General features: G+C 44.9%; 1 protein-coding gene across 2 annotated transcripts in view; it reads left to right on the top strand.

Moving 5' to 3' along the window:
* The window catches only part of LOC124545051 (probable G-protein coupled receptor Mth-like 1), a 399,074-nt gene that overhangs the window by 145,797 nt on the left and 227,352 nt on the right, over window positions 1–25,925 (top strand). For both annotated transcript variants that reach the window (XM_047123840.1, XM_047123839.1), the window contains exon 5: window positions 5,710–5,835. In XM_047123840.1, coding sequence (XP_046979796.1) covers window positions 5,710–5,835 — 126 coding nt within the window. The remainder of the gene's footprint in view (window positions 1–5,709; window positions 5,836–25,925) is intronic.

Here is a 25,925-nt window from a genome sequence, read left to right as displayed (position 1 = left end):
TGATTAATGTGATTTGAAGAGAAGTAATAAAATGAGCTCTAACATGGAAAGTAGGCGTTTCCAGACACATGTCCACATAACATATTTTCTTTCTTTGTGTGTGAGGAATGTTTCCTGAAAGTTTGACCGTACCTTTTTGTAACACCCTGTATATTACAGGGTGAACGACGGCTGCAGATGTGCTACTGTCGACCATCTGACCACCAAGATGAACAAAGGAGCTACAACAATGTGTCCTCAATGACTGTTCAGCGAACATTGCTGTGCATGGATCGCTGCAAAAGGTGTCCGGTTCATTGACCCATGCTGACTCCTGTTCATCGGTGATGAAGGCTGGAACTGGCACATCAGTACCGCATCTGGACGTGTACTTAGTGGCGACAGGCGCCTTTACAGATGAATCAGATCTATGCTCCATCAGACAGATGGCTGTTGTGTACAGCATGAAATGTCTGAAAGCAAACACCCTGAAACAATCGTGGAAAGGGTCCAGGCCAGAGGGCATTTCTTGGGTGATCTCGTAGTTTTGGAATGGACAACTGGTTCAACACAATCATGCATCTATCCTTGAGGAGTAAGTCCACTTGTACATGCTGGTCGATTTGCTCCACGATATTTACTGGCAGGATAAAGCAACCTGTCACACAGCTCACAGTGTCTGTGAATTGTTCAAAGAGCACCTTGATGAGTTTACCGTAGATCACTGACTGAGAAACATGCCAGATTGAGACCCAATTGAGTACCTGTGGGGCCACCTCGATCGGGCTGTTCGAGAAACCCAGGGTACCTGGCCACACCAGTGGAGTCGACGTGGCTCCACATGCCTGCCGGTAACTTAGAGAACCCCACTGACCCCTTCCTACGGGTCTCGCAGCGTCTTGCACTGCAAAAGGTGGTTGTTCAGGCTTTTGACAGGCGGTCACGTGAATGCTACTGGGGCATTAATGGTTTCAAAGTCCTGTTGTTATAGACCGCTAGCGCTGGCAGAATCTATCTGTACCTGATGTCAGATGGGTAGTCAGCATGTGTGGGCCATCCGGGAAAACCAGTAAAAACAGCAGTGGGTTTAATAGGTAAGGATCTCACTGATGAACAATAGTATATAAAAAGTACAGTACTTTGAAACAAATTGACAAATTTATTTAAACGCACACTGAAGACAACGAATAATACGAGGGCGTGCTGAAAAATAATATATGAGAATTTATTATGTGAAACCTCTTAATGCTTTTTAAATAGAAAACTATGTTAACATTCTACATCTTTATTTTTCATGTCTACAAATTCATTTCTCAATATAGCCGTCTTGGCGACGAACACATTTCTCCCAAAGCAAGACCAGTTTGTTGATACCGCCACTGTTGACAGGAGCCATAGCCTTACCTCTGCTTGCACCGCTTCATCACTATCGAATGAAGTCCTGGAAGGTGTTCTTTTAGGTTTTGGAAACAGATGAAAATCAGATGTCGCCATGTCGGACTGTATGGGGGATGATCAGTGACAGTTAAATCCTGGCGTCGGATGGTTGCAAATTCCACAGTGCTCGTGTGTGGACTGGCATTTTCATACGGATGGTGCTCCATTTGTGGACGAATTCTTTGAATCCGAAACTCGATGACTGCACGTTGTTTCTCCGGACCGACATAATAACGTTAAGCACCGCAGTGTTAGACGCTACAATGCGGAGCCCTCTAGAGGAAACTTTTTGCAACTTGCTTCGAAGCGAAGGGGGAACGTCGATCAAGTCATATGCGTAACATATCTGACACTGAGAAGAGATTTAAAAAATATGGAAGCATTGGTTTTGGGACGCCATTGTGTATACCATTACATATCACATACGCGCTGTGCTTGGTTGTGAATACAACACTATACAGATGGGCGGAATCACGTTCCGCACATTTCTCCAGACGATGAACGAAAGCTTCCATCGCCCAATTCGGCATGTTCATTGGGATCTCCTCCACAGCTATGTGTGTCCTTTCCTTGAATTCAGCCACAGCATCAGTATGTGTAGCGTACACCCGAGTCTTCAGGTACCCCCAGAAGAGCCCGCCAGGTTAGCCGTGCAGTCTAACGCACTGATTTCCGGGCGGGAAGGCGTGCCGGTCCCGCCCGGCGGATTAGTGTCAAGGTCCGGTATGCCGGCCAGTCTGTGGATGGTTTTTAAGACGGTTTACCATCTGCCTCGACGAATGCGGGCTGGTTCCCCTTATTCAGCCTCAGTTACCCTATGTAGGAGATTGCTGCGCAAACATTGTCTCCACGTACGCATACACGGTAATTACTCTACCACGCAAACGTCTGTTGTGAAACGTTCGCGGAAGGGGGGTGGGGGGGGGGGGGCTCCACTGGGGGCCGAACCTCACAATAACCCTGGGTTCGGTGTGGTGGGCGGCGGTGGGGTGAGTGGACTGCTGTAGCCTGTTGTGCGGTTGTGAACCACTGAGGGCTACGACGGGGACGAAGCCTCTCCGTCGTTTCTAGGTCCCCAGTTCAACACAACACAATACAATACAATACAATACCTCCAGAAGAAGAAGTCAGAGGCTGTCTAATCTGGCGACAGTGCTGACTGATGAGTATCTAGAAATCTGGAAACAAATCGACCAAGAAAATGAAGCTGCAAGACATTCTTGGGCTGTATGAGATTTTGCCCCATCCTGCTGCGTAGCCGGCCGCGGTGGTCATGCGGTTCTAGGTGCTGCAGTCCGGAACCGCGGGACTGCTACGGTCGCAGGTTCGAATCCTGCCTCGGGCATGGATGTGTGTGCTGTCCTTAGGTTAGTTAGGTTTAAGTAGTTCTAAGTTCTAGGGGACTGATGACCTAAGATGTTAAGTCCCATAGTGCTCAGAGCCACCCTGATGCAAACATGTCGTTGTTCAACTTTGGAAGGAAGAAATCGAGTAACATTTGGACTTAGCGATCCTTAGTAACCCTTCTGCACGTCTATGAAGATCCTAAGAAAATATTAACCAATGATGTCCAACGAGGCCACGTCGCACCATACAATTACGCCTTCACAAGGCAAGGATTTCTCCCTCAGCCAACAGGGAATGCCTTCGTTAATGTATCCCCAGAATTGGTAATTTCGTCTATTTACACAACTACCACGATGAAAATGGGCCTCATGCGTCATTAGTATGTTGTTTCATATTAGGATGAGGTAGGAGTTAGACGAAGCCCAAATCGAAGATTCATTGGGCAATTTTGTCTTGTTCGTTTTGTTTCTGTACGACCTGCGATTTGTATCCGTGGAAGTACAGATTTTCATATATGAGACGCCGGAGACAACGATCTTTCAATGTTAGCGCCGAGGCAGAACGGAGAACGTATTCCACTCGTGTTCGGCTGTGTCCTTCATCACAGTGGACCATTTCTCGTTTCACAAGATACAGTAATCCTGAATCGTTGCACCCACCATACAATCGAACGATGACCGGAAGCTCTCATGGCGTTTCAACACGAAATGATGACGAAACAGTCGCTGAAATGTGATGGGAGACCCATAATTTTTAAAATAGAGCTCGACGGTTAATGCTGTGGACTTCAGAAGGCAATAATTATAAATGATCATCCTTCCTCGATGCAGCTACCAGTAGTACGTGATTAGATTCTACTACTGATTCTGCCAGACACTGTAGAAAAGGTGTATATTGTTTACTTCGAAGTACAGTTGGGTGTACCCTACTGTTGGTAAAGTAGCCACCAGTCAATCAGAGGGGCCATAACGGCTAGTTAGTGACAAACCATCAGGAGAGAGAGGGAGAGGGAGAGGGAGAGGGAGAGAGAGAGAGAGAGAGAGAGAGAGAGAAGGAGGGAGAAAAAGAGAGAGAGAGAGAGAGCAAGAGAGAATGGGGAGGGAGAGAGGGGGAAACAGATAGAGAGAGAGAGAGAGAGAGAGAGAGAGAGAGAGAGAGAGAGAGAGAGAGAGAGCGAGAGAGAATGGGGAGGGAGAGAGGGGGAGACAGATAGAGAGAGAGAGAGAGAGATGAAGGGAGAGAGAGAAAGTGCAACGTCATCCTTTGTCGGGAGGTGAGACCAGGGCAGCGGAATGTCTCTCGATCGACGCCCAGGACGTGCCTCAGCGGCCAGTACGTGACTATTGTCCCGCGAGTCCCATGAGTCGTTCAGACGTGGCGAGGGAAAGTTTGATCTGTCAACATCCGTAACTACAATGAACTGCTCTTATGCTGAAGTGCTCCCTCGATCCAGCATGTAGCCCGCAAGAGTTAGCACCGAAGTACTGATATGACATGTTGTCTTCTTTGTTTTCCAGCCTCTTTTTTTTCACAGTTGCAGTTATATAGGTAGTGTAGGTTAAACGCCGTCTTTTGCAACTGTAATGAAAGCCTTATTAAGACCAAACGCGTTTTACTTTATCCTAAGGCATCTTCAGTGATCTCTGTAACAGTATGGTTTTCTTCCTCCTACACTTTGTTTGCTAGAATCATGAACAGTTCGCGTGACTTAACTTAGTACTTTAAATTTTATTAATTCTTATAGCTACTCACGGTTTTTGTGGATGTTTGCGTCATTCTTCCTGTTGTTTCACATATGTGAGTTAGACTTTAGCACACAGCTTCTTCTCTATCACTAAATATATTATTTCAAGTTTTTGTGTTGTACAGAATCGCTGACATTCTCGCCATTTTGTGTATTTTGTTCTGCTAATGCAGGATGCGTTCGTCTTTTGTTTCTTTTGATAGGAGTTGGAGCATCTGCTATTGCTCTGTGTGTGTCAGTGGATATATTTTCCGAGTAGTGTGTGTGTGCGCGTGCATTTTGTCAGTGGTAATGGCTGTCCATATATTTGTGTGTTTGCTTGTTTATTTGTTTGTTTATAAAAGGAACTGATACATCGTAGCTACTGTGTGTGTAAATTATTGCTTTACTGTGGTACGCTAGCAGTTGATCTAGGGTGGGGATTGGCAACATCCTCGAGAAGCACAGAATAAAAATAGCGTATCCAAGCAATAACTCTATACAGAAATGTCAAGAAAAGGAAGACCACATAACACATACCAAAAATCTTTCATAATCAATTATCTATTTAGCCATAGTTAATTGCCATCTCATATCAAATGAAACACGCAAACGAACTGGTATAAGCGCCAAAGAAATTGGTATAGGCATACGTATTCAAATACGGAGGCATGTAAACAGGCAGAATAAGGGGCTGCGGTCGGCGACGCCTGTGCAAGACAACAAGTGTCTAGCGCAGTTGTTAGTTCGGTTACTGCTGCTACAATGGCCGTTTATCGAGATTTAAGTGAGTTTGAACGTGGTGTTATAGTTGGACATGACCGTATGTGATTATTTCTTGTGGGGGTTTATAAAAGACTCTGTTTATGTGCCTCCGTTAACAACAACAATGAATGAAGTGAGACATCGCATAGCAGCAGCTGTGGAAGCTGTAACTCAAGACATGCTCGCTGCAGTGTAGGAACAGACTGAATACCGCACGACACCTATGAGAAGGAATGAAAAAAAAAACTTTTTGAGTTTCCTGTACATCAAAAAACAAAATTCATTTTATGTATGTATTAGTTTCAGAAATAGGATGATTCTTTTTGATGCACCCTGTATTTTATAAAAAGTGCGGCTGTTAGTACGCTGTATTTCTACACGTTTATGATCAGCCGCAGTCCTGCGTCCACTTCAGTGATGGGTCGTCTAGATACTGACAGCTGGCGTTGTGTTGGCAGGCCTGCTGGCTCGGATGCACGCTCGCGCCGTGGTGTGCCACGCTACCTCTCTGCTGGGAGCCTACGTGGCGCTCGCCGTGATGCAGACGTGGCCCGACATGCCGCCGCCAGCCTGCTCTGCCGCCGGTGAGTAGCGCTACTTGTGTCGTCTGACGGCTAACGCCATGACAACTTGACGTTCGGTTTCAGCGACGATACGTGTTTTGTCGCCTCTTTGTTAACGAGTTATGGTGGTAATGAGCAACTGAATATGTGTCTTTGGGCACAAAATTGGTTACGATAAATAAATAAAGCACTCAACTACAGCTGTGGACGACTTATTTTCTTGAAACAATCTGACGCAGTTCAGGAGCGATGGCGTGGTGCATTGTCATCATGAAGTTTCAGGTTGTAGTGGACCCTGTTTTAAATCAAATAAGATGGGATCACTATTGAAACTATCTGTGCTGTTAGAACTGTGCAGTTAGTTTTAATTAATATAGTGAAACTTCCTCGCAGATTAAAACAGTGTGCCGGACCGAGACTCGAGCTCGGGAGCTTTGCCTTTAGCGGGCAAGTGCTATACCAACTGAGCTACCCAAGCACGACTCACGCCCTGTCCTCGCAGCTTTACTTCTGGCAGTATCTCGTCTCCTACCTTCCAAACTTGACAGAAGCTCTCCTGCGAACCTAGCACTCCCCCATACCCTGGGGGATGTCTGGTACAGCACTTGCCCGCGAAAGGCAAAGGTCCCGACTTCGAGTCTCGCTCCGGCACACAGTTTTAATCTGTCAGGAAGTTTCGTATCAGCGCACACTCCGCTGCAGAGTGAAAATCTCATTCTGGAATTAATTTAGTGGTTGCATTTTTAGGTATACCATCACCTAATTACAGTTCTGGAATGAATTCATATTAGCTATGAATGACTTATTTGCAATCAGTCTCCACTTTATCACAGTATATATGAGGGTATGCTGAAAAGCAATGCTTCCGAATTTCTTTATGTGAAAACACTTAGATATTTTTAAGTAAAACAAACCTATTTACATTCTACATCTTTCTTCTCCTTGTCTATTTATTTAAGAGGTTGGTTTGAAAAGTTCTGAGAATCACCAGGAGAGGTCAGGGTTACCGCAACAAGTTGTTCACGTGATATTCATTGGACTGTTGCCTGAAAACACGTGCCACGTCAGTGCTCTTGGAAAAGAGCGGTGGCGGTGACGTGGCTCTGTTGTTGTTCCCACGTAGTGATTGGCGAAGATGGAAAAAATCGAGATTCGAGCAGTGATTAAGTACTTCGTAAAGAAAGGTATGAAAGCAAAGTACATTCATGCCGATTTCCAGAACACACTGGGGAACTCTGCTCCTTCATATTCAACTGTTGCCAAGTGGACAAATGAATTTAAAAATGTTCAAATGTGTGTGAAATCTTATGGGACTTAACTGCTAAGGTCATCAGTCCCTAATCTTGCACACTACTTAACCTAAATTATCCTAAGGACAGACACACACACCCATGCCCGAGGGAGGACTCGAACCTCCGCCGGGATCAGCCTCACAGTCACAAATGAATTTAAATTTGGTCGGAAGAGCTTAGATGATGATCCGCACAGTGGTCGGCCAAGATGTGTCACTAGTCCAGAAATTATTGCAAAAGTGCAGAAAATGGTCATGGAGGATCGCCGATTGAAAGTGAGTGAAATTGCTCACGCTTGCCAGATGTCATCTGAATCAGAGGTTAACTGAAGAAGTAGAAATGAAAAAAGTATCTGCAAGATGGGTGCCGCGACACGACAATGCGCGCCCGCACACATGTGCCGTCGCCGTGGCAAAATTACACGAACTAATGTATGAATTGTTGCCACACCCTCCTTATTCACCTGATATGGCTCCGTCAGACTTTCATCTCTTCCCAAAACTGAAAATTTTTATTGGTGGACGAAGATTCACTTCAAACGTACAATTGATAACCGGAGTTCAAAAATTCAAATTGCTCTGAGCACTATGGGACTTAACTTCTGAGGTCACAGTCCGCTAGAACTTAGAACTACTTAAACCTAACTAACCTAAGGACATCACACACATCTATGCCCGAGGCAGGATTCGAACCTGCGATCGTAGCGATCATGCGGTTCCAGACTGTAGCGCTTAGAACCGCTCGGCCACCCCGGCCGGCATAACCGGAGTTGACAACTATTTTGCTGGCCTGGAGGAAACTCATTTTCGAGATAGGATCAAGGCACGGAAACAGCGTTGGACCATGTGCATTAATCTACAAGGAGACTACATTGAAAAATAAAAAAGTTTCAGTGATGTAAGTATTTCGTCCCGAGAACTTTTCTACACATCCTCGTATTTTTCACCGTAGTCACTCTGCTGACAAACACGTTACTCCCAACGAGAGACCAGTTTGTTGGTACCGTCACTCTAGAATGTCACCTCACCTCTGCAGGCACCACTTCATCACTACCAACGTAAAGTCCTTAAAGTATTCTGTAAGTTTAGGAAACGATGAAAATAGGACGGGGCCAAGTCAGGACTGTGTCGATGATCGATGGCAGTGAACCCAAAGTGTTGGACTGATGCAGATGTGTTTGTGTCATCCGGCGACTTTCTCTGATGAGTTCATCCACCAGTTGCCGACGAGTCTCTTCGGTTGCGTTACGCTGTTGTCCACTCAGAGATGCCACTCATATTGGGGTTACCGTCACCGTTACCTCCATTACGAGTACGAACAACACAACACCGCCCACTATCTCCGTACACGGCTTTTATCCTTCTACGGATTTCTATTGGAGGCACGTTTCCTTCGGTTAGAAATTCCACTGCAGGACGCTGTTTCCTCACGCACCGACGTAGTTAGGTTACAGGCCGCCATGTTACACGCTACAAATCGGAGCTCTCTAGCGCCAATGGGTTGCAACTTGCATCAGCGAAGCAGGGAAGTCGACTGAGTAATACGGATGGCATGTAATACCTCGAGCTACATGGAGCTCAGAATCAAAAATCCGCAGGCATTCAGCACGCCCTCGTAACAAACTGCCTAATGAAACAGTTATAGGCCTGTGTCTAAACCGTAACCTATTCAAAGAGACAATGACACACTGAACAATGGCCGCAAATTTTTTATACCACTTCCTGTCTGCTAAGCATACTTTAACATCCTCACAGTTTTGTGTCAGTGCAGTTCACACGCGCTAAGACAGAAACTAGTACTTACCATTAGAGAATCTATCTGAAAGTTTTACATTTTTGGAAATGCTACAGAAATTTTGGGTTGAAAATTTAATGTGGTATGAATCTGAATGCTGTCTTTTTGCATGAAATCTGAGAAAGCGGGAACACTCCATTTACTGCCAGCGTAGATTGTATATATTGGAAATGGTTCCTTAAAATAGATGTTAGAACAATGCATGGCTGAAGACCCTTACTGTTTTAACCACTCAAAGAAGAACAACAGAAATTAGGAACTTAAGCAATGCACACGAAAGATCATAGCCGTGAATCGGGAGCGGTAATTTAGCGTTTCTCTGTACCGTCAATGAACAATGTTGAATGGACTCTGTTCATAGGCAAAGAGGTAGACATTAGAACTTCAGTAACAAGCTAGTTTGCAGTCATTTAAACACGTTGAATTTATTACATCATATATCGTTCAATTTTAGGAGAAAACGCTAATCTTCACCCAGTTATAAAAATAAATTAAAGCAAATATCAGCTCTTTCCCTATAGCGGTTGATGAGTGTGTGATTCACACTCAGTTAATAGGTGCTCAGACATGTTGCGTCTACTTGCACGTCTCGCGTACCATTTACACGTTCCGCTTTCTTGTATGGCCTTTTAGGTGCAATTACGATTCCAACTGCTGTAGTTATTACAGGACATCAGTCCAAGGTTAACAGTCATCATCTTGAGTAGAGAGCAGCCACATTTTGTTTGGGCTAAGATTTCTTCTTGCCTTGAACGCAGTGCAGAACAGCTATGTGTTTCCGTGAGCACACGCTATTACGAACTGTTAACTGCTGAGCTTTTTGTACGTGCGCGACAATGTGCAGCGCCCACAAACCTCGCAGTGGGCTCTCAGACTCACTGTGTCTACATACACCCAAAGATTTACAAATTATCTACCTAACGAGCGTGAGATTACACATTCAACTGACAAATACAAATTCTGTGATGTAATTACTAAACGCTTCTACAGACACAATTTACGTAGCAAAACAATAATACAGTTAAGTTACAATAATCATATAGAATCTATAAAGAAATTAAACCATTGTTTTGCAAGTCGAAAGATTTTTTGATGATTTCAAACCACTGGTGAATAAATTCTTTAACGTATAAACAATGAAACGTTAATCAACTGTAACAGTTTTTCTTAATTATATCCAAATGTAGTGCTCACAATGAAGTAATTTGTACGAAAAGCAGTTTCATGTGTCAATACATGATTTTTCGAACAATGAAAGATTTTTGGAAACGCTTCTTATAATTACCTTTAGAATATATTTTTTACTATCATTTGTATCACTTTGAACTGACTCAACACTTGCAATTCCCCTAAAACCAGAGTTTTCTTGCATTTTACGTACAAGTTTAGACCGCTATATTGTGCCAACAGAAAGAGCTTTCACGAAACAAAATGACCATCATTAAATAATATTTCTCTACCTTCATACAAAATTTGAACTGATTCACACAAGTCTGAAACATAGAAGTGGTGCGTGTAAAAAATCTCACAAAGACGTATTTTTTCGCACGTAAAATCCGAAGGAAGCTAAATTTTTTAAAGCGAGTTTTCTGTTGCATTTATTTATTTATATGATGCACTTTAAACCGTTCCCGCGCATTCAATTCATGTAAGTATGAATTTTACAAGCTAATTTAGCTCGCCTTTAAACCAACATATCTCGACAAAGGACTACTGTCTAAATAAATTTGTTTCCACTTTATCCGTTTATCTACCTTCGTGCAAAGTTTGAACCGATTCGTATAAGTTTAAAGTATATAAGTTACGCGCTTAATAAACCTCCTAGAAGCGCGTGTTTTTTTCCGCGTAAGACCGAACGGAGCAAGATTGTTTCAATTAAGCTTATCTTAGACCAAGGTTCAACACAGGAGGACCAGATTTGAACCGTCATTCACGCTTCAGTCCGAAGTTATTTAAAGGAGGCTGTTTTCCCACATAAAATTCGAAAGGTGCACTTACAAATCGTGTCACTAGTTGAGCAATAATTTCAGCCCAGTTAATATCTTTTGCAAAAGGAATTAATCGATTCGCACAGCACCAGTTCCGGTTCGGCTCGTCTTTCAAACCTTGCTTAATATACTATTATAACATATCTAACCATATTTGTTACAGCGCCTCCACGTTGAAACCATATCGTGTTAGTCCATCTTTGGATCGCAATACAGCAGCGATTTTTCGTGCATGGTTTCGACAATTCCTTGATAGGTTTCTGGTGATATGTGACACCAGATGTCAAGAAACAGATCACATAATTCCCATAAATCATAGACGTGCGGCCTGTGTGCGTGGAACCAGCGTCCAGTAGCGTGCCAGATACGTTCCACCGGGTTCACATCAGGCAAATCTGGTGGCCAGGACATCTATGTGGGTTCACTATCATGCTACTCGTACCATTGTGGCACTTTTTATCCTTGTGACACATACAGGCACGACACTGGGTAAGACATCAAGCATGGCAAAAGGTAGATGACCTACAATAATGTTCACATAGTCAATTATCATGGTGTCTGCGATAAGCAGCTCAGGTACCATGGAAGCGCAGCTGAGTCTCCCCAACTGCCCCGCCTGGAGGACTACGTACGTGGTGGCGTGCATGTTTCGAGCAGCCGTGCGCCTGAAAGACGGCGTATCGACACGAGCATCCATCTGCTATAAAACGACACTCATTTGTCCAGGCCACGTGTTTCCAATGATTCACGGTCTAATCACGATGATCCCGTGCCCACTACAGCCGCAACTGACGATGTCGCATGGGCAGTAAAAGGACACGTAGGGGTGCTCTGCAACAGAGATTATGTTCAACGAAGTGCGCTATGTAAATCTGCTGCGAAACACATATGCACTGTCCAGTCACATTAATATGAGCACCGTAAAAAGCTGAAGCAACTACATTTTGCAGCACTGGCCGCTGCGAAATGTGGAGGAAGAGAGTCGTTCAGGTTGTGGAACGTACCGACAGGGATGTGGATTCATCTCGACTCTAGAGCCGTGACCAGCTGCGGTAGGTTTCTTGGTTGCGGATATATGGCGTGAACAGCCCGATCGAGATGGTCTCACAGAGTCTCGATTGGTTTTAAATATGGGAAGTCTGGTGGCCAGAGGAGTACGGTGTACTCATCCTGGTGCTCTTCGAACCTCGTACACGGCGAGCTGTATCACACGTCGCATTGTACTGCTGGTAGATGCCATCGTAACGAGGAAAAACAACGGCATGTAGGGCCGAACAAGGTCCCCAAGGACAGGTACATATTTGTGTTGATTCAGTGTGCCTTCCAGAATTATGAGATCAGTCAGGGAATACCACGAAAACATTCCCCAGACTACAACATCCAGAGTGTGTTAGATTTCAGACGTGTCACGTCGTACACACTAACCGCCATTTATCTGATGGTGCATAAAATGTGATTCCTCACAAAGGGCCACCTGTCGCCACCTAGGGGAGTGTCATAGGACCGTTGCTATTCACAATATACATAAATGACCTGGTGGATGACATCGGAAGTTCACTGAGGCTTTTTGCAGATGATGCTGTGGTGTATCGAGAGGTTGTAACAATGGAAAATTGTGCTGAAATGCAGGAGGATCTGCAGCGAATTGACGCATGGTGCAGGGAATGGCAATTGAATCTCAATGTAGACAAGCGTAATGTGCTGCGAATACATAGAAAGAAAGATCCCTTATCATTTAGCTACAATATAGCAGGTCAGCAACTGGAAGCAGTTAATTCCATAAATTATCTGGGAGTACGCATTAGGAGTGATTTAAAATGAAATGACCATATAAAATTAATCTTCGGTAAAGCAGATGCCAGACTGAGATTCATTGGAAGAATCCTAAGGAAATGCAATCCGAAAACAAAGGAAGTACGTTACAGTACGCTTGTTCGCCCACTGCTTGAATACTGCTCAGCAGTGTGGGATCCGTACCAGACAGGGTTGATAGAAGAGATCGAGAAGATCCAACGGAGAGCAGCGCGATTCGTTACAGGATCATTTAGTAATCGCGAAAGCGTTACGGAGATGATTGATAAACTCCAGTGGAAGACTCTACAGGAGAGACGCTCAGTATCTCGGTAGGGGCTTTTGTTGAAGTTTTGAGAACATACCTTCACCGAGGAGTCAAGCAGTATATTGCTCCCTCCTACGTACATCTCGCGAAGAGACCATGAGGATAAAATCAGAGAGATTAGAGCCCACACAGAGGCATACCGACAATCCTTCTTTGCACGAACAATACGAGACTGGAATAGAAGGGAGAACCGATAGAGTTACTCAAGGTACCCTCCGCCACACACCGCCAGGTGGCTTGCGGAGTATGGATGTAAATGTAGATGTAGATGTAGATGTAGATGTAGTTGACGTCCAGTTCCTAAACTGACGTGCAAATTCCAGTGTTCGTCGCTGATGAACAGCAGACAGCACAGTTGTATGAACCAGTGGCCCCTTGCGGAGCTTTCTTACCGAGCAACGTTTGCTGAACGGTCATTGAGGAGACACTCTTCGTAGCCTCTTGGTTCATCTCGGCGGTCGCTCCAGATCTCAGATCGATTCCGTGTTCTTGGATTTCCGGAGATTATTGATACCGTTCCTCACAAGCGACTATTAATCAAATTGCGTGCATATGGAGTATTTTCTCAGTTGTGTGACTGGATTTGTGATTCCCTCTCAGAGAGGTCACAGTTCGTAGTGATAGACGGCAAATCATAGAGTAAAACAGAAGTGATATCTGGCGTTCCGCAAGGTAGTGTCATATGCCCTCTGCTGTTCCTGATTTACATAAATGGTGTAGGTGAGAACCTGAGCAGCCCCCTTAGATTGTTTGCGGATGACGCTGTAATTTACCGTCTAGTAAAGTTATCAGACGATCAATTCCAATTACAAAATAATCTAGAGAGAATTTCTGTATGGTGCGAAAAGTGGCAATTGGCACTAAAACAAAGAAATGTGCGAGGTCATCCACATGGGTGCTAAACCGATAAATTTTGGGTATACGATAAATCGGACAAATCTAAGGGCTGTCAATTCGACTAAATACCTAGCAATTACAATTACGATCAACTCAAATTGGAAAGACCACATAGATAATATTGTGGGGAAGGCGAAAGAAAGACTGCGCTTTGCTGGCAGAACACTTAGAAAATGCGACAAACCCACTAAAGAGGCAGTCTCCATTACACTTGTCCGTCCTCGCTGGAATATTGCTGCAGGGTATGGGATCCTTACCAGGTAGGATTGACATCGAAAGAGTACAGGGAAAGGCAGCTCGTTTCGTGTTATCGCGCAATAGGGGAGAGAGTGTCACTGATATGATAAGCTGCTACGGTCGCAGGCTCGAATCCTGCCTCGGGCATGGATGTGGGTGATGTCCTTAGTTTAGTTTGGTTTAAGTAGTTCTAAGTTCTAGGGGACTGATGACCTCAGATGTTAAGTCCCATGGTGCTCAGAGCCATTTGATATGATAAGCGAGTTGGGGTGGCAGTCACTGAAACAAAGGCGATTTTCTTTGCGGCGAGATCTATTTACGAAATTTCAATCACCAATTTCCGAATGCGAAAATATTTTGTTGACACCCACCTACGTAGGGAGAAATGATCATCATAATAAAATAACAGAAATCAGAGCTCGAACGGAAAGACCTAGGTGTTCGTTTTTCCCACGCGCCATTCGAGAGTGCAATGGTAGAGAAGTAGTATGAAAATGGTTCGATGAACCCTCTGCCAGGCACTTGTGAATTGGACAGTAACAATGTAGATGTAGATACATCTCCTCAGCCGTTGCTCACTCCTCTCATCTATGGCGCGTGGTGCATCACAGTTGCTTGGCGCCGGTTTTCTATACACCTGTGTACCACACACGGTGTTATTTAACAATGGCGGCACGAGAACTGTTTACAAACTTAGCCGTTTTAGAATAGGTCTGTAGAACATGGAGGATAGTGCAGTTGTTGTGGTAATGTGGAAACGGAGCGATTTATCTGACATTCAACAGGACATTATAATCGGCTATAAGGTCAAAAGTGAAAGCTTTTCTGAAACGGCGAAATTTGTAAACAGTTCGCGTGCCGCCATAGTTCAAGTACGCCGTCCATAGAAAATGGCGCTATTCAAAACCGGCGCTGAGGTAACTGCATTGCACCGCGAGCCGTAGATGACAAAAGACGTTTGCGGAGATGTTTACTGACAAATAGACGTGCAACTGTTGTGCATCCGACCACTCAAATGAACGGAGGGGCTATCAACAGCGTCTCCTGAACTACTGTTCAGCGAATGTTCCTGCATATGGACCTCTGGAGCAGGCACCTGGTTCATGCACCCGTGACGACCGCTGTTTATTGTCGACGAAGGCTGGAATTTGCACACCAATACCGCAACTGGACGTACACTGATAAGGGGAGGCCACGACGTTTGGAACGCAGATTTACTGCAAAATTCGTACACTCTTAGTACTCCATGAGGACAACAAAATGTGTAAGCAGTACCGCGTACTTCTCAAGCGTTACTGAGAAAATCGCAAGATAATTTCGGTCGTCAAATATATACCTGCGCATGGCCGTATTTACCATGAAACGGTGGCAGCCGAGTGATGTCCGCAGCTCGTGGTCGTGCGGTAGCGTTCTCGCTTCCCGCGCCCGGGTTCCGGCGTTCGATTCCCAGCGGGGTCAGGGATTTTCTCTGCCTCGTGATGACTGGTTGTTGTGTGATGTCCCTAGGTTAGTTAGGTTTGAGTAGTTCTAAGTTCTAGAGGACTGATGACCATAGATGTTAAGTCCCATAGTGCTCAGAGCCATTTGAACCATTTAAAAAATAGCCGGCACGGTAGCTCAGCGTGTCTGGTCAGTGGTATTTACGGTTAAGAATGACAGTGATGATTAGATTCATCAGTGATGGTGATGAAGATTATGGAGATGATGATGATCATGACATGATGACAACAACGTTGATGATATTCACATGGTGATGATTATCATGAAGATGAAACGGTGATGACACAGTGTGAAGATGATGATGATGATGATGTTGATGGTGGTTGAACCGTGATTTATTTTCAAAGAATATTCTTAAGAATTTATTTTATTTACTAGCGATTCATCAAGAACATTGACACATTTAGTCACACTATGTAAGCATTGAAGTAGTTGCCAGGGAGTAACTGATGAAATCATAACCAAATTCCTTTTAACAAATGGGAATTGTATTCACTTTAATAGTACCTAAAAGCATTTTTTAAAGAAACAGTTTTAAAATTATAATCAGAAAGCACCCTCTAAATATCAAAGCTACAATTTATTCAGAGGCAGAAAGAAACAAGTTTTGACTGTATGAGCTTTTGGGCAGAGAACCTTGCCGCTCCCTTTTGACACGGCCGTAGTTACGACCGCTCACAACAGCCTCTGAAAGACTACACTAGTGCAAATCTGCAACACACCAGATAACTTTAAGAGTTTTAACAATTTACACAAGCACACAAACTATGCAGCCCCCCCCCCCATAGGAGGGATGGAAATGGTACAAAACACTAACAATTAAAATATTAACCTTGCTACCGAAGGTGCAACTTGATTTTAACTTCTAAGAAAAGTCTTACGGTGAAAGGGTGGCAACTTTACATACTAAAATGATCATTTAAATAAAACCCATGAAATGCAATCTTATATAAAATTCTACAAGGCTGGCCAAACAATAGTTAAGATGCTCTACAGTACAGAGATACCTCCTCTCAAGATCATAGGCAATAATATCAAAACTTCCAAAGATCAAAACATATTTCAGGTATTAGGCCGTTACACTCCAAGCAATAAATTCCTTAACACACCAAATCATGACAGAGGACGGTAGATTGATAGGGAGATTACTGGACAACCCGAACCGCAGGTTGCTCCAACCCGCCCCTACTCCACAAGTGAAAAATGGACCACCCAATTTATAAACAACCACCTCTCCGCGGGTGGGCAAACGGAGAAGAATGATGGGACGATCCCAAAGTACAACGGCTAGTGACCTCACCAAGGAAACAAGTAGAATTTAACAAGAGTAAATCAAACAACATATCACCAATCACTTAACTTCTAATAAACTGCGATTTCTCGAGAAGACCGGGCGCAGCCCCCCCATATCGCTCTCTCGAACCGTCCGCTGCCTGCCGCTACAACGGACGCAGGAAGGCGCGCCGATCTCCCGTCTCACGGCGTCGCAGCTCGCACCGGCCAGACTGATGTCGTGGGTTGACTCCTGTTGCTCTCGTGTCGACCGCGAAGTCACTACCCCTCGCTATACGCCGCGGCCCACTGGACTCACGTGGCGACCTCACATGCGCCGACGCTCAAGACGGACAAGTCATCTTGTGTCTCAGTGCGCGACCGACCAACTGATCGATCCAACCGCCAATGACCATTGCCTGAGCAAACTCGAGCAGACTGGCGGCCTAACGGGCAGACTCAGATGCAGGAACTAAGCCCCGACCGGGCGACCACTCGCTGAGTTCTCTTACTGGCGGAGTGGAAAGACTCTCATTTTGCCGGCTTTAAAGGTTGATCCGAACGACGGACATACTAGCACTCCGAACGAGAGACAGGCACTAACTGCCCAACAAATGCGAACGAGAGACAGACTAGCAAGCTGGGGACAAGAGACTTATGCAGACTGACCGACTGGCGAGCTCATAGCGCCCCTTAAATGCACGTGAACAGGCAACGTTTCTCCTTTCCCACCAGAGGGGGACACCAAAGCTGCGATTGCCACAGCGGCGCCACCGCCAGAAACGGAGGGCGACTGCTTCACACTACGCGCCGCGGCGCGCTCTTCAAAACAGCAATTTTTTTACCACGGCTCAATCATGATGATATGATGATGATGATGACACAACGAATATGATGACGAGATGCAGCGTTATGTAATTTGTAACCTGACATAGTTAACCATGTGCAGTCTCACTTTGTCCGTAGTATTGTTCAACATAATAAAAGAAATTAAAAAGTAAATAATACGCTCACCGGGATACCAGTGGTAAATTAACCTGTATCCGAAATCAGTGAGCTATCACAGTTAAAGAAATCCAAACTGAAAAAATAACGATAATAATAATAATAATAATAATAATAACATGTGAAGTGGATACTGAAATGAAATACTGAAATATAAAAACAAGTGGGGTGTGCATATTTTCAAACATAGGTTTGTAAATGTACTAGTGTGATGAATTTATAGAAGAATTATTTTCTGCCCTTAAACAGGAAAGCATGCACGCGTACTGCTTACACAGTCAATACTCAATATGCTCACTTTCCCCTAACTGTGACAACTTTTATACAAATCTCGTACTTTGCAAATAGTTTTAACCACTTACATGCAGTTTTATAGTGCGATACACAATGAAATATACGTATCTGCTTCATCAGTGGATATCTCCCAATAGCAAACCATTTTGCAGCAGCAGTACTTTTCTGATCTATTCTGAGGTGTGGGTTGATCTGTTATTCTGTTGTTCTGCACAACGGATTAATTTGGGATGTACCCTTTACCCTATGGTTCCTGTAAGATGCAATTTCCACCCCCACACTACTACAGAAGTCAGACAGACGCTCCTAACGTTCTAAAGAGAAATGCCTGAAAAACTTTCAGCAATAAATATCTTCTGGAGTCATCCGCTGTAAGGAAATGACACAAAAATTCACAAAATTTCTTACTTAACTAGTAGGATACTTGGGTACTGGAGTAGTGCTAGTTAGGTAAGAAAAACATGAAACTAACGAAAGTGCACAATGGCACTTTTAGTTATGAATTGAACAAGTTACATCCTGGTTCTTTTCGGAATGTAAAGTTACCTCTCAAGGATAGGATTCGCTAATGAAATATCTATATAAAGTTTAAGATGGTTGTTGACTTGGCAGAATGGCTGAGAGGCGCGCCTACTCAACTTGAATAATTATCCTTCAGAATGTTGCTAGGTACGGCCGAGGCTGTCGCGTGTGCAATGCAGTGAAGTGTACTGTTGTGGAGGAAATATGAGGCTTGCAATAGCTGTAGCGCAAAATACCGTAAGCTGCGATGACTGCTGTCTGCGCCACTTGCTGCTGACAAATAAGATAACTCTCGTTCTATCTGGATGACCTTCGCCAATCAAACTCTCCCTATGCCTTGATGAAGTCAGGGATTCCTATTCGCCCCTAGTCTAACTATTGGCGTGGTACACTGGTCAGATAACCAGTCCACCACGATGCCACTCAAAGTTCGCTTGCAGGCATTTAACTATAACTCTGTCTGTTCATACCGCACAATTAGTGTGTCGGGCAACACAGTGAACAACGCTTAATCACAAGGACTCAATACAGAGTAGCACTTCGATTTGCTCTCGACAGAGGTGCTCTCCCAGTGAAGTACTGAGGAGAGACTTGTTCCTCGCTCCAAGAGTGACAACGGAACGGCGCCTCTCCACGCCATATGTGAAGGGGTATATTTTTCGTTCTCTTCCATTATTCCTTCAGCTCAAGGTGTCAAAAATATCGTCTGTCAATCAGCATTGCTCTTCTAAAACGGGAGAATGACGTTTTGTTTAAGGCGACCAATCCGGAAACCTGTAGCATTGGCGTTTGGAGTTTGTGTCTCCCTGTGAAAATCTCTGAAACTGCATGCTATGTGTAAAGAATGCGTAGGCTGGCCGCTCCCACACAATGTAGCGGAATTTGCTTTTAAGCCAAACACGGGGTTGTTCCCCCCTTTCACTTGGGCCCACGCTGTCTGCTACACGGGCGGTCACTGGCCGACATAGGCTGGGTCGTCCTCTGGAGGGACCAGCGTCCCGTTGTGCAGTTTCTCTCCCGAACTAAAAGCTTCTGTGACCGTCGTGTCTGTAATGTATGTGTGTACGCCAGCCTCGAGTATTTCAACCATGGTGCACTTACTTGTTAATTGCATATCGTTTACATGAATTCATACAACATTGACTTTATCTTATCGAGTTTGGGTTCGAATGAAGCGTCTTGATATGCGGAATATGATTGTGAGGGCAGAATATGTAAGCAATGAAGGTCAGGAGACCATGACGTCTTACACTATTTTGCAGGAAAACTCCATTTCTATTTCCATCAACACAACTTTCAGGCATGTCAAACAAAACTCTGCATATAATCGTAGAAATTTGAAATCTGCCTCAAAGATTCCTAAAACCTTCCTCTGTCATTAGAATTATATTAATACCTTCAGCTGCTAACAGGCGTTGATATATATCAACGGGGACAGGTGAAAATGTGTGCCCTGACTGGGATTCGAACCCGGGATCTCCTGCTTACATGGGAGATGCTCTATCCTTCTGAGCCACTGAGGGTACAGAGGAGAGCGCAACTGCAGGGACTATCTCGCTCACACCTACTGCGAGACCCAAATTCTCACCTTGTATGACCACACACTACATTCGTAGTGTCCCACCCCAACACACTCATTACTCGTGGAAGACATTCTTACCAAGTCCCGTAAGAGTTTGGGGAATATATGTGCATCCGCACAGAAGAAAGTCATGGCCGGTGTTGCCAGAACTATATACTTATATGGATATGGTGTCTGTTCTTTCAGACATGTCCGAAAGAACAGGCACCATATCCATAAAAGTATATTCCTCTGTAATGGTGAGAAAACGTGACGCTCTGCGGCGTCACCTATGGCTCGGCAATGCATCAAACAGCAAGGTGTCAACACATGTCAAAAAAAGGCCGGAGGTCAAAAGTTAATGCGAAATTTAAAGTGCGTTAATAATGTTTCTTTGGCACAAAATTTCGCCACAATTCTACCCAGCGTTATCATGGAAACGCCACACCATGGGAAGGACGTTACATCCCCCACTTACTCACGTTTCACCCCTTCTTTTGACGCCTCTGCGACGCAAGTCAGAACCGCGACACCGTGCTTTGGAATAACACGGTTTTCTTAAGGTGACCGAGGAAGATATATCAGGCATACCAGAATCGACACGGAAATCCCTTAGGAGGTAGCGTTCAGAGCCTCAATGTAACCATCGCTCGCCTTGGGGCATTAATCCCCTCATATCTCGTATTGTAAACGACATTTCACAGTGCGATGAGCAATAGGACGACATTCTCGACAATGTTCGACACCTTGAAACCCCCCGAACGAAACAACCCTTCTGTAAGGACATCAGGGTTCTGCAACCCCACTGAATGTGACCTGATCACTTTGGAGTGTAGTGTTTTTGCTCTGATATAAAGGGTGGAAACACTACGGACCATTCGAAACCATTCGGCGAAAGATGAACGTAATAGGAAGCAGGAAATGGTATTTAAGCTTTAACAGCGCCTCTTGACACATGCGTGAATAAAACGGCGTCCAACATCCCCAGTTTGGTATTACCCAAGGTGCCACCAGCCCACTTTTATTACGCGCTTTAAAAATATACCTGTCTAGAGATTTCGCCACCCATTCTCAAGAGAGCTGCTACACTGATACTGTAGCTCCTGAGGATAGGCAACCACTCTGACTCCTCTTAGAATCCACATAGCTGTTCTCAGGCACCAGATCAGCAGCAGAACATCACACTGCTGAATGGGTCTCTGCACAGGTACATTTTTAAAGCGCACAACAAAATTGCCCTGGTGACACCGTGGGTAATGTCGAATTGGGTGTCTTTAGAAGGAACCTTTGCCCTTTTAGTAATGCATATGTCAATTTTTCATCCCGCCCCCCTCCCCCCAAGTTTCACGCTACAGGAGGATATGAAATAGAAGAGTTGCTGCTTCACATCACGTTCAGATTTCGTCGAATGGTCTTGAACGGTCCGTGGTTGTTCCACCGTGCACACCAGAGCAAAAAGTGCACTCCCACTATACTTGAAAGGGGTTCGATGACATTCACACATTCAGTGGAACTGCAGCCCCACGATATCGTTAGAGAAGGGCTGAATCGTATGGGTGGTATCAGCAGTGTTCAACATTGTCAAGAACGTCGTCCTGTTGCTAATCACAGTCGTTTTCGACTACGAAGTGTGCGGCGCCAACACTCAAACGGAAAGGGTGGCTTCATTAATGCCCTTTTATGGACATTCTGACAGGCGCCGTTTCTGAATTGCTTTCCTCAGCCACCCACAAGAAAACCGCGTGATTTTGACGCCGGGCGTCGTGATTCTGACCTTTATCGCAGATGCGTCAAAGAAGGGGTGAAATCCGGGTGACAGGTAGGTGTGACGACTTTACCTTCGTGTGATATGTCCAGATGGCGTTGAGCAGAGTTGTGGTGAATTTTGGTTTCACTTTTGAAGTCTGGCCTTTTGTTCGAATGTGTGAAGACCTTGCTGTTTGAAGCATGGTGGTATCCAAGGGTGATTTCACAGGGTGCCATGCTTTTCGCCAGTATAGAGGAAGATTTTAGGTATCTTTTAGCCAAAATTCAAACAAATGCGTCGCATTGGGAGACAACTACGGGGTTTCGAAAAAGTGATCCTTTAATAGTGTTGCGCAGTGTATTTCATTTTGTTTTGAGTTAGTCAGCGTATATGTTACTTTCAGTGTCGAATCTTCAATGATGATGGTGATGCTGTTGAGGATGAGGATGAAGATCAGTGCTATCATTTATGAGTGATGGCGACGACGACCGTGATGAGAAATGCTGGCGTTAATAATGAATGACGACATGGACGCCGTCGACGCTGAAGACAAGTGGCGTTGTTTGTGAAGTGGCTGCGTGCGACAACAGACTGAGTGAACGCGCCTGAGGCCACCTCGGCGGCGCACACGCAGACACGCAGAGCCGCGGTCCGGTATGCGGCGCGCCCGTCGCCCGTCGCCGCTGGCGCCTCGCCAACACGCGCACGCGAGCTGCTTGCCGCCGACTCGGCAGCATCCCGGATCCCGTGGTCGACCGACGTCTTTTGTGTCCCAGCCCACTCGCATGTACGCCGTCCGCCCAAAAACCTTCCGTGCTTATTTTATTCTAGGCGTTTACGCGACGGCATCTCAGTAACCACAGCGGCAGTTTGAAGTAACAACTGAAAGTAAAAGATGCACCTTCGACTAGTCCGCTGTGAGCAGGCGGTGTTACAGCGCTACGGTCGCAGGTTCGAATCCTGCCTCGGGCATGAATGTGTGTGATGCCCTTTTATGTATGCTTTCAGTAGGCCCTCCCGTTATGGCTCTCACAAATTTGAGCAATAACCTAGGTTGGCTTGCTCTGCGTTTAGTGAAGTAATCAAATACACGTTTCTGAGCATTTGAAGAAAGTTTCACACACACACACACACACACACACACACACACACACACATATACAGGGCTATTACAAATGACTGAAGCGATTTCATAAATTCACTGTAGCTCCATTCATTGACATATGGTCACGACACACTACAGATACGTAGAAAAACTCATAAAGTTTTGTTCAGCTGAAGCCGCACTTCAGGTTTCTGCCGCCAGAGCGCTCGAGAGCGCAGTGAGACAAAATGGCGACAGGAGCCGAGAAAGCGTATGTCGTGCTTGAAATGCACTCACATCAGTCAGTCATAACAGCGCAACGACACTTCAGGACGAAGTTCAACAAAGATCCACCAACTGCTAACTCCATTCGGCGATGGTATGCGCAGTTTAAAGCTTCTGGATGCCTCTGTAAGGGGAAATCAACGGGTCGGCCTGCAGTGAGCGAAGAAACGGTTGAATGCGTGCGGGCAAGTTTCACGCGTAGCCCGCGGAAGTCGACGAATAAGGCAAGCAGGGAGCTAAACGTACCACAGCCGACGGTTTGGAAAATCTTACGGAAAAGGCTAAAGCAGAAGCCTTACCGTTTACAATTGCTACAAGCCCTGACACCCGATGACAAAGTCAAACGCTTTGAATTTTCGGCGCGGTTGCAACAGCTCATGGAAGAGGATGCGTTCAGTGCGAAACTTGTTTTCAGTGACGAAGCAACATTTTTTCTTAATGGTGAAGTGAACAGACACAGTGTGCGAATCTGGGCGGTAGAGAATCCTCACGCATTCGTGCAGCAAATTCGCAATTCACCAAAAGTTAACGTGTTTTGTGCAATCTCACGGTTTAAAGTTTACGGCCCCTTTTTCTTCAGCGAAAAAAACATTACAGGACACGTGTATCTGGACATGCTGGAAAATTGGCTCATGCTACAACTGGAGACCGACAGCGCCGACTTCATAATTCAACAGGATGGTGCTCCACCGCACTTCCATCATGATGTTCGGCATTTCTTAAACAGGAGATTGGAAAACCGATGGATCGGTCGTGGTGGAGATCATGATCAGCAATTCATGTCATGGCCTCCACGCTCTCCCGACTTAACCCCATGCGATTTCTTTCTGTGGGGTTATGTGAAAGATTCAGGGTTTAAACCTCCTCTACCAAGAAACGTGCCAGAACTGCGAGCTTGGATCAACGATGCTTTCGAACTCATTGATGGGGACATGCTGCGCCGAGTGTGGGAGGAACTTGATTATCGGCTTGATGTCTGCCGAACCACTAAAGGGGCACATATGGAACATTTGTGAATGCCTAAAAAAACTTTTTGAGTTTTTGTATGTGTGTGCAAAGCATTGTGAAAATATCTCAAATAATAAAGTTATTGTGGAGCTGTGAAATCGCTTCAATCATTTGTAATAACCGTGTATTACGGCTCACCGGCCATTTGACAATCTGTGCCGATGCACGAACAGTGCTCGAACTCTTGCGGGAATCGGCAGTAAAGCCACGAGTAATGAGTACAATGGGCCGTTATGTAGACAGGAGTGACACCACCAGCAGTCGACCAATGGTGTAAACGCCCAGAAGATGACCCCTACCTCGGGTTGAAACCGGTTGGCGGTATAATAATAATAAATGCGATTAAGACTGTTTTTGAATAATTGATCACACATTTTCAACTGTCCCCGTTGACTTATATCCACCGGCACGGTAGAACAGAGTGTTCGGTCAGGGACCTGGTTGGCCTCTGTAATAAACAACTGAGTGGAAAGATCAACAAACTACCTTTAATAGATGTCATGTGACGTCCGCAACGACCAAACACAACGATCAACAACGAACACAATGCAAAAAAAAAAAGATGAATAGAGCGCCTGCCATTTAAGCGGGGGATCTCGGGTTCGAGTCCCGATAGGGGCACAGACTTTCAACTGTCCCCGTTAACTTATATCAACGCCTGTATGCAGCTAAGGGTATTAATTACATTGTAATTTCACATTTCTGTTCTGTGTACTCTGACCACGAAATTCTTCAGTGGAGGCTGCTGCAAAAGGTACGTACTTAAATATAAATCCATTTTTAAATGCTTAATTACATATTACTTTTTTAACATTAACGTTGCGCCTTTATTTGATGTTGGTACCGAGACCTGAATGAAATAATCAAAAGGCAAGACTAAAATCGACAGATAAGTTAGTATTCCATGACATTCCCCTATTTCCCGAATTGTTCAATAAATAATATACTGTTTACTTCGTGAACCATCTGTAAAATTTAACTACTATTGGTGTACTACAAGTGACTTTCAGCGCGCTTGGTGATGGAAGTAGCCGGCCGGAGTGGCCGTGCGGTTCCAGGCGCTACAGTCTGGAACTGAGTGATCGCTACGGTCGCAGGTTCGAATCCTGCGTCGGGCATGGATGTGTGTGATGTCGTTAGGTTAGTTAGGTTCAAGTAGTTCTAAGGTCGAGGCGACTGATGACCTCAGAAGTTAAGTCGCGTAGTTCCTAAGATAAGTCACATCTGAAACGGCAGCTGCAGTATGTCGTCATTCGTGCGCTTTGTGAAAGTCGATTAAAAAATGGATAGTTTAATCCAGATTTAAACAAAAAACAAGTGACAATGGCACAGAAAATACCCTCGGCCGTGCCCCGTAAGTAAAATAAATCTGCCAACTCTTGAGCAAACAGAACCCCTTACTGACGTGATTAACACGAAGAACAAGAACAAAAAGAAGATTACGTGGAATAAACGCTATCTGTTAATTCCCGGTTCGGGTGTCATCGTCGAGGTTACAAAGAGAAA

This window comes from Schistocerca americana, chromosome 8, assembly GCF_021461395.2.
Source record: "Schistocerca americana isolate TAMUIC-IGC-003095 chromosome 8, iqSchAmer2.1, whole genome shotgun sequence".
In the NCBI taxonomy this organism is placed as follows: Eukaryota; Metazoa; Arthropoda; class Insecta; order Orthoptera; family Acrididae; genus Schistocerca; species Schistocerca americana.
Note: the sequence above shows the minus strand (reverse complement) of the source record. Positions and strands in the feature narration are given on the sequence as shown.